The sequence below is a fragment of the Schistocerca nitens genome, chromosome 2, assembly GCF_023898315.1.
Source record: "Schistocerca nitens isolate TAMUIC-IGC-003100 chromosome 2, iqSchNite1.1, whole genome shotgun sequence".
NCBI classification, from domain to species: domain Eukaryota; kingdom Metazoa; phylum Arthropoda; class Insecta; order Orthoptera; family Acrididae; genus Schistocerca; species Schistocerca nitens.
The window spans coordinates 522,693,254-522,709,772 of NC_064615.1; the positions used below are offsets into that span (position 1 = coordinate 522,693,254).

General features: G+C 40.1%; 1 protein-coding gene across 4 annotated transcripts in view; it reads right to left on the reverse strand.

Annotated features, from left to right (window-relative positions):
- Positions 1-16,519, reverse strand: part of LOC126236505 (pleckstrin homology-like domain family B member 1) — a 1,102,343-nt gene that overhangs the window by 255,658 nt on the left and 830,166 nt on the right. For 3 of the 4 annotated variants that reach the window (XM_049945867.1, XM_049945865.1, XM_049945866.1), the window contains 3 exons: positions 7,721-7,828; positions 5,187-5,358; positions 4,502-4,676 (listed from right to left, as the gene is read on the reverse strand). In XM_049945867.1, the coding sequence (XP_049801824.1) occupies positions 4,502-4,676; positions 5,187-5,358; positions 7,721-7,828 (455 nt within the window). The remainder of the gene's footprint in view (positions 1-4,501; positions 4,677-5,186; positions 5,359-7,720; positions 7,829-16,519) is intronic. The other variant, XM_049945868.1, reaches the window with a different exon arrangement.

A 16,519-nucleotide genomic window follows, 5' to 3' on the forward strand; every position in this document is an offset into this window, starting at 1 on the left:
TATTATTTTAATGAAAGACGGGTGTTCATAAGTTGTGAGTGTTCAATAAGTTGTGCTACACATTTTTTTGAAACCAGGTTGGTTTTATTCAGTATACCGACACACCATATTATTCCCTGCTATTCACTATTTTGGCTACAGAACCCTGTTTTTCAACATAATGTCCATTCAGTGTGATGGCCGTAGGCCACCTTACTGGGAGGGCCTGTACACCCACATGGTACACACTCCTGGTGGATGTCGGTGCCAGTGGAGCAATTCCACACAGATGTCCTTCATTGGTCTGTGTGGTCTTCCGCTAGGCAGCGAGGAACCCAGCAGACACATACACCTGAGCACCTCAACTGCTGGACAACAGAGACATGCAATTGTGCAGCAAGGTGTGTGATTGTGATCCACTGATCAACTTGAAGGAGTGTTTCTTCCCATTACAACACGCTAGGAGTCACAGCTATGCGTGGCCGGCTGGCAAATGATAGATCGGACAGGTTTGCGTGACACTGTTGCAACAACGACAGATACCTCGCCCAACAAATCGCCATGCTTTCGTTCACTGCCAGATCTACATTCTGCCTATGAATATATCCAGTGCTCTGGCTTTCCAGCAAAAGAAACAACTGCAGCTCTCTGCTTCGAATGTCCCTCTGCTACAGATGCCATTTTGAAGGCTATGTACAGAGCTGCCACCTATCAGGACTTCACAAACAACAGGGGCTGAAGTGCGAATATTCCATGATGTCCAGCAACAAATTCCACATTTTTTCAATCAAGATTGGCTGAAAAAATGTGTTTCATTTCTTACTGAATGCCCGTCCCACAAACTCACATTTTAGTTGTGCTACATACCAACATGGTGGACGATAGGTGACGAGAAACAAGAATTGGTGAGAACCACTGAACACCTACTACATCACACTTATATTAGTCCTGCCCATAATGCGCAGTAATATGTCTGGTTTATCCTGTATTTCCCTAGTTACTCATAGGAGTGTATTGTTTCAAATTCACAAATCTCTATTTCTCCTAACAACATGAGTGCTCCTTCTGGTAGCAATAACACTGACTTAATGAACAGAGATTTGGACAGAGCACTGATGGCATCATCGCAAAAGATGTTATGAAACTACTGTAGGACTAGTCTTCCCCTGAATGTATTTGCCAATGTCAAAAGAGATGGATCATAAGAGAAAATATCACTATTTTGTATAAATAGAAAAGCTGCAACTATGGAATGTGTCGAGAGGTTGGGAAATCTGATTGCTTTTGGCTGAAATATCTATTTCCTATCAAGCTGTTCAGGGCTGTAACTCTATAAAACAGCTTGTAAAATTCCTTATAGTAATTCAAACCTGCACTAATTAACAGTTATTCAAAATCCACTACGGGTGTTTTCTCTTGCTTTGATTTGATGATTATAAACATACAAGATGTAAAAGAAGAGTGGGAAAGACTGGCTTTGTGGAGATTTGAGTGCAGACCATCAACTTTGTGCCTTGAAGCCTTTTAGGTTAAGAGGACAAAGTTCAACTGTATTATTAAGGGGGAAAAGAAGAAAATCATATTAATAATTTTTTAACTCATTCAACTGCTCCTCCAAACCAACACAGGTATGGGATAGCACAAGGAGAATTTCAGGTAGTAGTTAAGATGACCTGTTAAAACTGTGGCAAAAGTCAGGATTTTTCAAATTATCTAATGAGACAATGCCCAAATCAAGACAGACCACTTGTTCAAACCATCATTACTGTGAACCAGTAGCCAGTCTTAAGCTATCAATAAATAAATGATCACCAAGAGGAGAGGCTGTGACTTCAGTCATGCAAACAATGGAGGCACTTTTGTCTCATATCAAAGCTACATATAACACTGTTTGCAGTGTGTGATACATAAGAAGTTCATGACAGCATCCTCTACAGAAAGTTGTTGCACCTCACTGCAAGTGCTAAAGAAATCTCCCCTTATCTTTTTCATTTCATACATGAATGCTGCAAATTTCATTAACTCATGTGGATTTGAATTGTTATCCTCCTGAATTGAATGTAAATCCAGTTCATTAACTGCTGTGCCATTTAGCTCCATTTAACTCTTAGTGAGAAGCCATTAATTCCCCTCCACAGATCTGAAAGGGACATTGCATGTCCAAGTAGAAGTTGTACTATGTTCACCAACCAACTGCAGTCAGCCAACTTGCCTGGTTCATAGAATCCAGTCTGCTCCTTGCTTTTTTTTTTTTAATAAAAAAAGAAAGAAAGACTTGAGATACTATTTTCAGGTATAAATCGCCAAATGTCTCTACAAATGGGGCTCCTGTTGACGTTTTGCTGTTTTTCTGCAGTCCTCCCTTTCTCCTGTTATCTGATGTATGGAGTTGGTGGTATTCAATCAAATTGTTTTGTACAATGTAGGGATGAACCTCAATGAAGTACTGAAAGTGTTACCCTATTTTTCATTGCTAGAAATAGTGTTACGTCCTCAGCATGGGGCCCCATTCAGTGTTTCTTATCAGTAAGTAAATTTTCAGTTGTGTGTTCTTCAAGCAACCTCCTTAAATTAATACAGCGGAGAACAGTTGCAATTAGGAAGTTCAAGAAATTTTAATTGTTGGTGAGACAAGTGTGGTATGCACTTCAGAGTTTTGCGAATTGCCTGGAGCCCAGCTTAAAATTATGATGGATATTTTAGAGTGTTCATAGCGACTAGTTCAGTACTTTTTTTTCATGTCACTTCCTATGTGGGGCGCCCACAGCTGTTGTGATGTATTTACTCTGATAAAACAGCAACAGCTCCAAATATGACTTATTGATCACTCAAACAGAAGTAGTTTCATGACCATAAAGCCACATCTTGAGGTGAAAAACCAGTGAACCTTAAACTGTGATCCCACAAGGGTAGATAATAGACATCCCCTCTCTTCCTGCTTGAACTTTGTGTGTAAAATCCACACCATCATCCATAAAATGACAATATGGAAGTCAGTAACGGGTGTGAGCAAACCACGGGTGAAGCAGGCCCACAGATGGAGCAGCCAGGATACTGCTGGCATAACACACATTACTAAAGCTAAATCCCCATCTTTTTTGTAATTAGTTCCAGGAGCTCAGTGCCCCTCTGTGTCATTTTCTACAATATCTCTTCCAATTTTTTGTAACAGTGTTTGGGATAGTGTCATTTGCACTTTTCTAAGTAAAACATTATGTATGTACAACATGTGCACATGTACAACATGCCTACACAATTACATTTTTGGAAAATGTGACGAAGCTCCTTAAGTCACAAGTAATTAGTATATTTTCTTATGTAATGTCACTGCCTTTTCATGCACATTATTTTTTTACAAGGACAATCTACTTTCAGGTTTATAGTACACAATCAAAACTTTTATATGTGGCTAAATAAATTAATGAAGGTAGAATAAAAATTTTTGACTGATAGGGCCTGTATTTTATTGTTTTATGATGTTCCCTCATACTATACACAAGTCATTCTATAAAAACTATAATTCAGAAATTAATTAATGTACCTGAAGATGATGAAACAATAATGAAGTGCCCATCTGAAAGCGCATCTTTGGTCTGAGAAGTCAAATTGCTATTGGATCATGATTAGTGCATTAGTATGAATTATAATTCATAAAGCCCACAGATTATATGAAATTTCTTTAGAGTGAATCTAACTAGCATAGTAAATTAAAGTCATATATAGCTTTGTTTACTGGGAGATCCTGAAGAGTGTTTCCACCGACAGCCAAATACTGCTAACAAACATTCACCCCACAAGGATTTGAAATGGCTACCTTTGAGTTGTGATTGACATTTTGTAAACACACTGTCTTACAATGGCACTTAAAATGTTTAGGCTGCCTGAAATATCCCACAGAGCACAGCAAATTTGTGTCTGCCTCTTCAACTAAATTTGTCATAAATGAAATGACACAATTTCAGAGACTTTATTGGTATCTGACAGACATGATTTTATGTATATAGACTAAAGCAGTGAGTGAAAATTTGTATCAAGGTTGGGAATAGAATCCAGGTCACCTGCTTACTATGCAGGTGCATTAGCCACTAAGCCACCTTCGCACAATGGTTCACGGAACTGCACGGATTACCGTGGCATGCCTCCTACTCAGTCCAAATTATCACTGCCTCCCCTGTCTACTTCAAATTCCCCTTTCCACATGAACAGAACTGCCGAGGCTCTCCTTGTTCTGCAATAGCACCTGAATATCAAACGTAAATGGGGGATCCAGCCTGAAACCCAGTAGAGTGGAGTAGACTGGGGAGGCAGTGGCTATGGTTTGATTCCCAGCCTTGGTAAAAGTTTTCACTTATCGCTTTGGTCTGTATACATAAAATTGTCATGTTGTCCATGTCTTGTACTTTTGTAAAGAACTGTTGTGAATATTGCTAATTTCTACTGCAACAAATACTGCAAACAATACTTTTTCTGTTTCAATACTTGGTCCGTATGAGTCACTGTCCAAATGGCTACAGCTTCTTACCTTTCAGTGGGAACATCACTTGAGGTGAGGCTTGTTTCATCACTGCCAACACTATTGAGACTGTTACAATTCATTTCTCTCTGCCGGCGCTCTTCCCACTGCGCTCTGACTTCATCTTGCACTCTTCGTTTCAATTCTTGAACTCTCTTGCGTTCCTCTTCAATTACCATGCTACCTGGATACAACAGATAGCTTTGTTATTTGCTGAAAGTATACGCTATATGTGTGTTTTGTAAGTATACACCAATACTTGAAATTAAAGTTCTCTTTATTTTAATTTTCAAGTAATATTTGCACTTTAAGGTGGACTACATGCTGTTTTGATGTACTGAAAAACTTTTTTCAAGATTGGTATTATTTAAGACTTCCACTAATTGTATCTAATTTTAAATCAGAATACCAATAATCCTCCTCCTAAATAATGCTGATGCCACAATGTAAAGTACGTTAATAACATCAAGCTTTCAAAATTTTTGTCTCTAGAAAAGTTGAAGAAACTTACTACAGTTCTACTTCTGAAAATAGCTTTTCAAGTTTTGTACTTTTGTGACTAACTATGAATGCATAAATGGGTTAATATCTTCTTAAAGTGAAGCTATATTGCTGTCAGCACTTCTTTGTTTACTTCTCTATAAGAGAGTTTATTAAGAGATAATATGTATCCCCAATTCTTATATTCATTTACCTTGCTGAGCTAAATGTAAATGGCGGTTCCTCTCAATCTCTTGAAGAGAAGCAATTGTACGTCTTCCCAGAGAACCTGTTGCAAGGTCCATTGGTGCTCGAGAAGTCACACGACTGATACGATCCAAATCTTCTTGAGACTGCATGCCATTAGGCTGACCTGCCCCATCAGACTGGAAGAAAATTATAATTAAATTGAGCTACAAGATGAAATCTGGAGAATTACATCATCTCCAGGTTAACTGTACACACAATAGCAACTGTAATAAAAAATATATAAAAAAGTGTAAAAACTTTAATTAGGAGGTTAAATAATCAACCCACTGCACTGAACCAGCTACACCATTTGCCAAAGCTGTAAATTTATCAAAAGTGAACTGTCATCAGATTTAAATAAAAAGATTCTTCTAAAAAGCAGCAGCAGCAGTATTCAAAGAAAAATGAAGGTTCACATAATTACAGGCAGAAAGAGAGGAAAGGGCTGGAGTTTCCAAAACTTAAAGGAGAGTGCAAGAGTTATGATTTTAAAACTGAGGTGCTCAAGTTGGTGAAGACCAGTGACCAAGAGAACAAAACAAAGTTAAGATGTGATAACCTGGGACAGGAAAAAAAAAAAAAAAAAAAGAATCAAACAGTGAAGATGTAGCACAAAGTAAATAAATGAAAACTGTAAACAATAAAAATTATTTTTTTCATGATGGAGATGGGTGGTGGCGAGAATGGAAGGACGCAGACAAATTTTGGAAACAATAACGTTACATCATCAGAGAATGTAAGTTTTTCTCTGTTCCTCTGTAGTTATGATGGTAGCCAGTGTAGTCGGAAGCATTTTGTAATTGTATCAAATGAAAATGAAGTGTAAAGTAGGTAGACAATGACAGCAGTTAGGGTATGGGTAGGTGCATGTGGTGGTTAATAAGGATATATTGCACAGGATATTTATGTCTGCAAAGCTCTGAGATGTATCTAAAGGAAGAATCCATATGGGAAGTGTGGTGAACAGCTAACAAAGTTACAGATACTGTCTGTGAGAAAGTTGCCTGCAGCTGGGTATTGTTCACTACTAGAATATTTTCTTCAGCTGTGTCTATTCAGTTTCACTGACATCTTAGTAGTAATGATGCTGACATGTGAAGACAAGTCTTACTCTGAGAATGGTTGGATTGGATTGTTTGGGGGAAGAGACCAAACAGTGAGGTCATCGGTCTCATCGGATTAGGGAAGGAAGTCGGCTGTGCCCTATTTTTAAAGGGACCATCCTGGCATTTGCCTGGAGCGATTTAGGGAAATCACAGAAAACCTAAATCAGGATGACCAGATACGGGATTGAACTGTCGTCCTCCCGAATGCGAGTCCAGTGTGATAACCACTGCACCACCTCGCTCGGTCTGAGACTGGTATATGAACCATATAGCAAGGATATGATGGCAGGAAACCTGTAAGGAATTCCAGAGGGAATGTGACAAAAAACTAATTTAGGTGCATCTGAAGGATAGTGAGAAGATGTAAATCATTTTACAAAATGGCTGTAGAAAATCAGAGCACTTCCGGAGGCATTTATTGATACATCATAGGTGAGAAGACTGCTAAGCATTTATAAGAGTGCACTGGACAGTAAGTAACTGAGAAGACACAAGAAATCAGTTTGAGAACTAAATGTGTACATTTGCCATTAACACCAAGCTGTGCAAGAGGCAGCATTTCACTTGGAGAGGTCAGGAACTGTTGAAATGTAAACATAGCGATTTCTTGGGTTTGAATATACTGATGTAGAGATATCAACCTTGAGGAAGACGACCTACAATCAATACAAAGAGCAAGACATTATTATCCGTGAAAATGGTTGGTTGGTTGGTTTGGGGAAGGAGACCAGACAGCGAGGTCATCAGTCTCATCGGATTAGGGAAGGATGGGGAAGGAAGTCGGCCGTGCCCTTTGAAAGGAACCATCCCGGCATTTGCCTGGAGCGATTTAGGGAAATCACGGAAAACCTAAATCAGAATGGCCGGACGCGGGATTGAACGTCGTCCTCCCGAATGCGAGTCCAGTGTCTAACCACTGCGCCACCTCGCTCGGTCCCGTGAAAATGTTTTCAGAGTTTGGAGGAAGTCGATTAATTAAGGTGGAGAGAGGTATCCTTTCAGACGTAAGCAGTTCAACTGTTTTAAAGCATATCAACTGTCTTGGTGTAGAGTGATTAGGGTATCAATCTGTGCAAGGGAGTGCATATATTTGCCAATCCATGTAGTGATCAACCTGTGCAGATATATATTTAATAACTGATTTGAAGCCAGAATGGTTACTTTTGTAACTCTTCATAAGAAGATAGAAGGTTAAAGCAAAGAATTTCAATTACCATGAATACCAGTATTAAATTGTGCTTCAATGTTACTCATACTACATTCGTTTTTGAAACTAATCACAGTGTAAGCAGAAAACCATGCATAGAGGCTCAGAAATGTACTATAATAAGGAGTAAAGGTGTTATTCTTGCACTAAATAGCAACTGATGCAGAAGTTGTTAATGCTCTGTACCTCTTCCACATCTGATGAAGCATCTGGACTAGATTCAGGACTGCTCACAATACCCTGCCTTGCCAACTCCTCCAAGCGAAGTTCAATAGCACGCAATCTACTCCGGCCCTATGAAAAAAGCATGTAAATGTTATCCCTTTGATGATACAAATTTCACATGCAATGGTTTGTTGTTCTAAGACCTGGAAAGAATAGGTATCTAAGCTACAGAACAGAAAATACAGACAACTACAGGTAAGAAACATTAGACAAACTAAATTAAATTAATGCCTTTCCTGCAGAGTTGTAAATTGTTTTCTTCATGAATTGACAGCATTCTCCATGATCCTCCCACTGCCTCATTTGTGAAAATGTTTCCTAAGTATTCTGACGACTTTAACTAGAGACACATAAAAACCACAATTTAGGAATACAAAGCTATCTCCATGTCATTAAATGAGTACTTTCTAGTGTTATTATGCAAAGGAAATGCCAGAATTAATTAACAAGGAAAATGAGGAAAGGTAAACATTCTCCTGCAACGGATTGGTGGAGAGTGCATTTGCAGGTAACAATTCTTAAAATTACAGTAGCTTCACTGCTCCCTCAAAACTCTTTCAAAATGTTCTACATCTGCATCTACATATATACTCTGAAAAGCACCGTGAGGCACATGGCAGAGGGTACATCCCACTGTACCAGTTATTAGGTTTCTTCCTGTTCCGTTCACATATGGAGCCCAGGAAAAATTGTTGTTTAAATGCCTCTCTGCATGTAATTATTCTAAGCTTATCCTCTTGATCCCCAGTGAACAGTATGTAGGGGATTGTAGTAAAATCCTAGATTAATCACTTAAATCCAGTTTTTTGAAACTTTATTAATTGTAGACTGATTGCACTTCCCCAGTATTCTACCAGTAAACCAAAGTTACCACCTGCTTTACCTACGACTGAACCTATGTGATCATTCCATTTCACGTCCCTAAAAAGTGCTACACCCAGGTATTTGTATGAGTTGGCTGATCCCAACTGTGATGATATAGTCATACTTTTTTCGTTTTGTGAAGTGCATAATTTTACTTTTCTGAACATTTAAAGCTACTTGCCAATCTCTGCACCACTTTGAAATCTTACCAAGCTCTGACTGAATATTTATGCAGCTTCTGTCAGGTAATGCTCCGTTACAGATAAATGCATCATCTAAAAAAAGCCTGATTATACTGTTAATATTGTCTGCAAGGTCAGTAATATACAACATGAACAGAAGGGTCATAACACACTTCCCTGAGGCACAACTGAAGTTACTTCTATATCTGATGATGACTCTCCATCCAAGATAGCATGCTGCATCCTCCCTACCAAAAAGTCCTTAATCCAGTCACAAATCTCACTTGATACCCCATACGAACGTACTTTTGACAATAAGTGTAGGTGCAGTATTGAGTCAAATACTTTTCAGAAATCAAGAAATATAGCGTCTACCTGACTGCCTTGATTCAAAGTTTTCAGTCTGTCATGTGGGAAAGTGCAAATTTTGTTTCGCATGATTTTTGTTTTCAAACTGCATGCTCGTTGGCATTTAGGTGGTCATTTGGTTCAAGATAGCTCTAAGAATCTACAACAAATCAATAGAAGGGATAGAAGGCAGAAACGATAGAGGTACTCAAAGTACCCTCCACCACACACCATCAGGTGGCTTTAGGAGTATGGATGTAGATGTAGATGTAGATGTAGATGTCAAGTATATTGGATGGTAATTGTGTAGATCACTTTTACTACCTTTCTTGTAGACAGGTGTGACCCGTGCCATTTCCCAAGAACTGGGCATGGTTTTTTTTGTTTGAAGGAGCTATGATAGATTATAGTTAGAAGATGTGGTAACTCGCTGCAAATTCAGTATAGAACTGACAGGGACTGCATCGGGCCCTGGAGCTTTGTTCAGTTTACGATTTCATACCAATACTTATTTCATTCATCTTTTCAGTGGTATGAGGATTAAATTGGGGCAATTCTCCTGTGTTTTCCTTTGTAAAGGAAAATTTGAAAATGGAGTTAAGCATTTCAGCTTTTGCTTTGCTACACTTAATTTCAGTTCCTGTCTCATTCACTAGGAACTGGACACTAACTTTGGTGCCACTAACAGCCTGGGCATATGACAAGAATTTCTTTGGGTTCCATGAAACATGGCTCGATAACATTCTGCTATGGTAGTCATTGAAGGTATCAAGCATTGCTCTCTTGATAGTCATATGTATTTCATTAGTGTATCTATAATCTTACGCTTTATATTGCACCTATTGTGCAGTGGGCTCTGTTTCCTTAGAAGTTTCTTTACAGTGACTGTATATCATGGAGGTTCCTTCCCATTATGAACTGTTCTACTGGATACAAGTCTATCCAGTGCATGGTAAACCATTCTTTTAAGCTTCAGCCAAAGTTCCTCTACATACTCCTGCCCTGTGCCAAAAATTTCAGGTTCTTCATTGAGATATGACACTACTAATTTTTTATCTCACAGTCTAGTTTTGAATGGACAAGGGATCGGTACAAACAGAGGAGGGTGGTCCGATCCACTCCCCAGGAAGTACTGCTCAGGGTGTGAGGACGTTGGGGGACTGGCAGCTTCTGATGTGTAGGGCACACCTGGCCCATTTAGGAGGACCCTACAGTTCTCAGCCGTATCGTCAAAGACCAGGAAGTCACAGCCTAGCTTGTCACAGAACTTTCCAAGTCTGTGGTTCAGACCTTCCACTCAACTCAAAACCAAAGGACCATGATCAGTTCTGGGGACAATGGTGCAAATTGTGAGCTTTGTGTGCAAGTCTGGTCTTCTCAATCTTCTCTGTCAGTTGCTAGAATGAACCAAGAATGACCTCAGAGCCCATACGACAGGCACCATTTGTTCCAACATGTGAACATGTGCCACAATCTACACACACACACACACACACACACACACACACACACACACACACTCTGAGCGCACCCTGGTGTCCTTTCCTGTCCCTTGCTGCCATTTCCATAAGGGGTACCATCACTCGCCATATGTTTGAACTGCCAACAATTAATAGGCCCCTACCCTTTTGCATTTGCCTCCTCCTGACACCAGAAAAAGCAGGTTTCCCTAAAACAGGTGAAGTTTCAGTTTCAGTGAAAGACTGCAACTCAGACTTTCTGGTTGGGGGGATTGGTACAACACCCTGAGCCCTTCCTGGTGCTCGTCCACCCTGTTTAGGATGCCTATATCTACCATTGACATGCCATTTGCAGTGAAGTGGATGAGTAACAACATATCCTGAACTTTCTGCAGAGAATACACGATCCACAGGAGAGGATAGTATTTGAGTTACCTCTGGTACAGATATCACAGGCACACAACTCTCGGGAGCTCTCCCAACACACAGATTCACAGCACCTGCCAATCATTTGACAGTAATGAGGGTGATTTCCAGTTGCTTATGAACATCAACCAACTCATCCCGTGTTCAAGAACAGCATTCACAATTGGGCTGCATCTTGGCTAGTGAAATGTATTACAATGCAGTGCACAAATAACTTTAAATTAAGCCTGCTAATTATCTTTTAATCTGTTGAGCTAAAAAACCGCTAATTCACCATAAGAATTTAAGCAAACACACACAAGCTTTCTATTAAGGCAAGACAAAAACCTGGAGTAAAAATTACAAGTTTCCTACAACATTTTGAGGTTAATTATAGTTGTTGAGTAATACCTGAGATTTTATAGTTTCTTGTGTGCCATTCATCTATCCATTGCAGTAAGTGTTCACTTTCCTCTTTTTTTGTTTACTATATACAGAAGAGAATTGAAGCATTTGAGATGTGGTGCTATAGACGAATGTTGAAAATTAGGTGGACTGATAAGGTAAGGAATGAGGAGGTTCTATGCAGAATAGGAGAGGAAAGGAATATGTGGAAAATACTGATAAGGAGAAGGGACAGGACGATAGGACATCTGCTAAGACATGAGGGAATGAGTTCCATGGTACTAGAGGGAGCTGTAGAGGGCAAAAACTGGAGAGGAAGACAGAGATTGGAATACGTCAAGCAAATAATTGAGGACGTAGGTTGCAAGTGCTACTCTGAGATAAAGAGGTTAGCACAGGAAAGGAATTCGTGGCGGGCCGCATCATATATATATATATATATATATATATATATATATATATATATATATATATATATAAGTCAAAATAAAACAGAAACAGTGCCATAATTCTTTATACATCTCATTAAGAAACTTTGTTCTTCCCCATGTATGAACAGGTGCAAGAGCAACTCAAACATAACCCCCCCCCCCCCACACACACACACCAACTTGTACGAGCTGGACTGACAACATCATTCAACAGTGACACTACCCTCTCCCACTTAATCACCCCCCCCCCCCCCAACCCATCATCCATGCCCAGTCACCTTCCAGGAATTCCTTACTCCAACTTGGCCTCACCATCCTACCCCAGGTCACTTCCTAAGAACATAACTCTTTCAGCAGAAGAAAGGACAGTCATGGACAACCTGAAAACAGATCCTGTCCTAATCATCCTCCCTGCAGACAAAGGCTCCACCACTCTTTTGACAAGTCAGAGTACCTGCTTGACAGAGCATCTCTACCAACAGTCTTACTCTTTCACCTACGAGCTCTGCCAGAGTGATCCCATCCCAGAAGTCTGGCATATCCTCCAATCCCCACTGTCAGTCCAGTTGGCATCATGTAGGGACAGAGGTGCACAGGTGTGTGTGTGTGTGTGTGTGTGTGTGTGTGTGTGTGTGTGTGTGTGTGTTTACTCCTGTCTATAAAATGGTTACTCTGAAAGCTATTACGTTTTCTTTCTTTTTGTGTATGCCTACTGACAGCTAAGTGGGTCAGCTTTTCAGTGTGTGGTCTCCTTAGATCCCAAAGTATTTACACTCTGCCAGAACTTTCATACAACATTTCTTCAGAAGTAATTGTGAATGAGACTAACAATACACTATCATTATTTGAGACTTAAAAAGGACATTACTGTTCTACTTCAAGATGCAATCCATGGGAACCTGTTTAATACAAGTCTTCTGAAAGACGTAAGTGTTGCTTTAGTTGTGAATACTGCCATCAGTTGAAGTGATTTTGATTTTCTGTCAGACTGTGTAGGTGGTCTGTTTAGTTTAGTTTTTATTACTTTGGCCCTTTGAAAGATATGTCAAATGAGTTGTAATGTTTATGTTTCAAAGCCATGGGTTGTGATCCTGAAAATTCAATGTAGTAATGAATTTCAGTTTTATTCTGAATACCTTAATACATGGCCTAGTCACGTTAATGTGACCACTGCCTGTGTTCAACACAAATGTGCAATGACTACTCACAGACAGCTGGTGGCAGCACTAGCAGTGAAGGGTATATGAAGTGTGTTGAGGGGACAGAGGAAATAGTGCAGTAGTAGTTGTAATGCAGAAATGGTGTGATTTATCTAATGTTCAAAAGGATGTAATCACTGCCTTTTGGAAGCATTTATGAAATAGCTAAATTTTTAAACTGTTCACATGATGCCATTGTTAAAGTATATCATGCATGGCAAAATGGCACTATCCAAAATCGGTGCTGAGGCAACTTCGGTGCACCAAGGGGCATAGATGACAGGTGAACGAAGGCTGCAGAGATGTGTATGGGTGAATAAGACATGCCACTGTTGAGCAACTGACCCCCCCCCCCTCCCCCTCTTCCCCATATGAAGCAAGTGGGTACCAACAAAATCTCCTCAATGACCATTCATCGAATGCAAATTGGCCAACAAACCAGGCATCAGATCCATACACCCATGCTGACTGCTATCATTGGCGACAAATACTGGATTAGTATGCCAATACCGCAACTCAATGTCCACTGAGTGACACAGCATGTGCCCTTTTCAGCAGATGGCCATTGGTGTGTATAGCATGAAACATCTGTAAGCAAGCACTGTTGAGTGCGTTATGGTATGGGGAATGTTTTTGTAGAGTTCCATGAGTGATCTCATCATTCTGAAAGCCACAATGGATGCACAAGTACGCATCTATACTTGGAGACCATGTCCACACATACAGGCATTATGTTTTTCCTTGGCATGATGATATCTGGCAGCAGCACATTACAATGTATCACACAGCTTGCAGTGTATGCGTGTGATTTGATGAGCACCAGGATGAGTTTACTATACCCCCTTGGCCACCAAACTCCTGGGACTTAAACACAATTGAGAATTGTGGGATCACATTGATCTAGCTTTTCATGTCATGGATCCTCATGTGAGAAACCTAGTGCAGCTGCCCACAGCATTAGAGTCCACATGAATCCACATCCCTGTTGGTACTTTCCAGAATCTCACTGACTCTCAACCTGCATGTCTCGCAGTGGTCTGTGCTGCACAAGGTGGTTATTCAGGCTGTTGACAGGTGGTCACATTAATGTGACTGGACTGTGTATAACAAAGAGATGTGACATCACTGTTCAGAAGAGGTCGAAGTTATGTCATACCAGAAACAGAATCTGAGTACTTTGTTATTGTTGCCAGTGTCCTGCACCTACATAATCAGATCTTACTTGGGGCCTTCCATTTAAAACTCACCAGAGGTTCATGTGCCAATACCAAAGACTTTAGTGCATTAAGAGCAATGAATTTTTTATGTCATTTGAAATTTCTGCACATACAGTGACACATACTGACAGATGTGCCTTGATATCTCAGGTAAAAAACACAGGTGCAATACTACTAGATTCCAATGTAGCAGGCAATATTAGGTAACTCATAAATATTTATTTTCCACACACCTTTCACTTCTGGAAGAAATACTTCTTTGGTGAAGCAATTATTTCTCCTCAGATGAATTTGTGATGCCTGATTGGTGGTGTGACCTGACATAAGAAATATAAAATGGTTTTGCTGAGATTACTCTTGCCTTTCCCTGTTGTATCAAAACATGCAAACAGCATGGACAGTCTTCTCTTTCTTCTCTTGCCAAACAATAATATTCTATCAAAGACTAGACAGTGTTATTTTGCATTCTTTAGAACAATGTGTCTCCATTGGTACTACATTTTGATAACAGAATGTAGAAGTAGCTATCTACATTTAACAAGACTGTGTAAAATTACAACCTTTCACAAATTGGAACACCAAAGTGCTTTGTGTGTCATAGTCATACTTGAAGCTGAATGTCATTGGCTTCCTCTAGCTTTTAAACAGCTTGTAATGTCTACACCATTTTTTCTGTACACTTTATCACATATGAGTGGCCAAGTAAGTGGTCCCGACAGTCGGGACACCAGTTACTTTGGAATAAGGCTGGGCATCTCGGACATATTCTGAGTCGTGGTCACCTTTGTGCTCATACGGCAGAGACTACCAAATCCACCGGTTAGTCCCTCAGCCGTTAGGGATAAAACCCAATGGGACTCGGGGCAAGTAAGGCTAGCAACCTGCTTCCCTGGTACTTTAAATATGATGCTGGCAACAATCAGAGCAAAATGCCTCGGACCTATGGAGGTGACGGAGTCCCACCTCTAACTGACAAACCAGGGACTCCTAAGATACGACTTGGCAAAAAAATGGTAATGAGATGGGGAGCTATTAATATCAATGGGGGCTATTCTGGGAATAAGGTAGAGCTGGCAGAGGCTGCAAGTAAGATGGGGCTGGACGTTTTAGCTGTTAGTGACATTCGGATAAGGGGTGAGAAAGAAGAGGAAGTGGGAGAATACAAGGTCTACTTGTCAGGAGTCAAAGCAGGAATAGCACAATGGGGTGTAGGGCTTTACATCAGGAAAGAAATGGAACCCAGCATAGTTGCAATAAGGTATGTAAACGAACAACTGATGTGGATAGATTTGACAGTGTCTAGCAAGAAAATTAGGATTGTGTCAGTATATTCTCATTGTGAAGGGACTGATCAAGATGAGACAGATAGTTTTTATGAGGCACTCAATGATGTAGTTGGTAGAGTAAAGGACAAGGACAGTGTTCTGCTCATGGGTGATTTTAACGCCAGGATTGGAAATCGAACAGAAGGGTATGAAAAGGTTATGGGTAAATTTGGAGAGGATATGGAGGCCAACAGGAATGGGAAGCAAATCTTGGATTTCTGTGCCAGTATGGGCTTAGTAATCACAAACTCATTTTTTAAACATAAGAACATTCACCGGTATACTTTGGAAAGCAGGGGAACCAGATCTGTCATTGACTATATAATAACAGATCAGGAATTCAGTAAGGCTGTGAGGGACACACGTGTATTCAGGAGATTCTTTGATGACACTGATCATTATTTAATCTGTAGGGAAATTGGGATTGTGAGGCCGAAAGTGCAGGAGGTCAGGTCCATATGTAGGAGGATAAGAGTGGAGAAACTTCAGGATAAGGAAATCAGGCACAAGTACATAACAGCGATCTCAGAAAGGTACCAGTTAGTTGAATGTAGTCAATTACAGTCATTGGAAAAGGAATGGACAAGGTACAGGGACACAGTACTAGAAGTGGCTAAAGAATGTCTTGGAACAGTAGTGTGTAAAAGTAGGAGGAAGCAAACAGCTTGGTGGAATGACACAGTCAAGGCTGCCTGTAAAAGGAAAAAGAAGGTGTATAAGAAATGGCTACATACTAGAACTCAGGTAGATAGAGAAAGTTATGTTGAAGAAAGAAACAAAGCCAAACAGATAATTGCAGCATCCAAGAAGAAATCTTGGGAAGGCTTTGGAAACAGGTTGGAGACACTGGGTCAAGCTGCTGGAAAACCATTCTGGAGTGTAATTAGCAGTCTTCGAAAGGGAGGTAAGAAGGAAATGACAAGT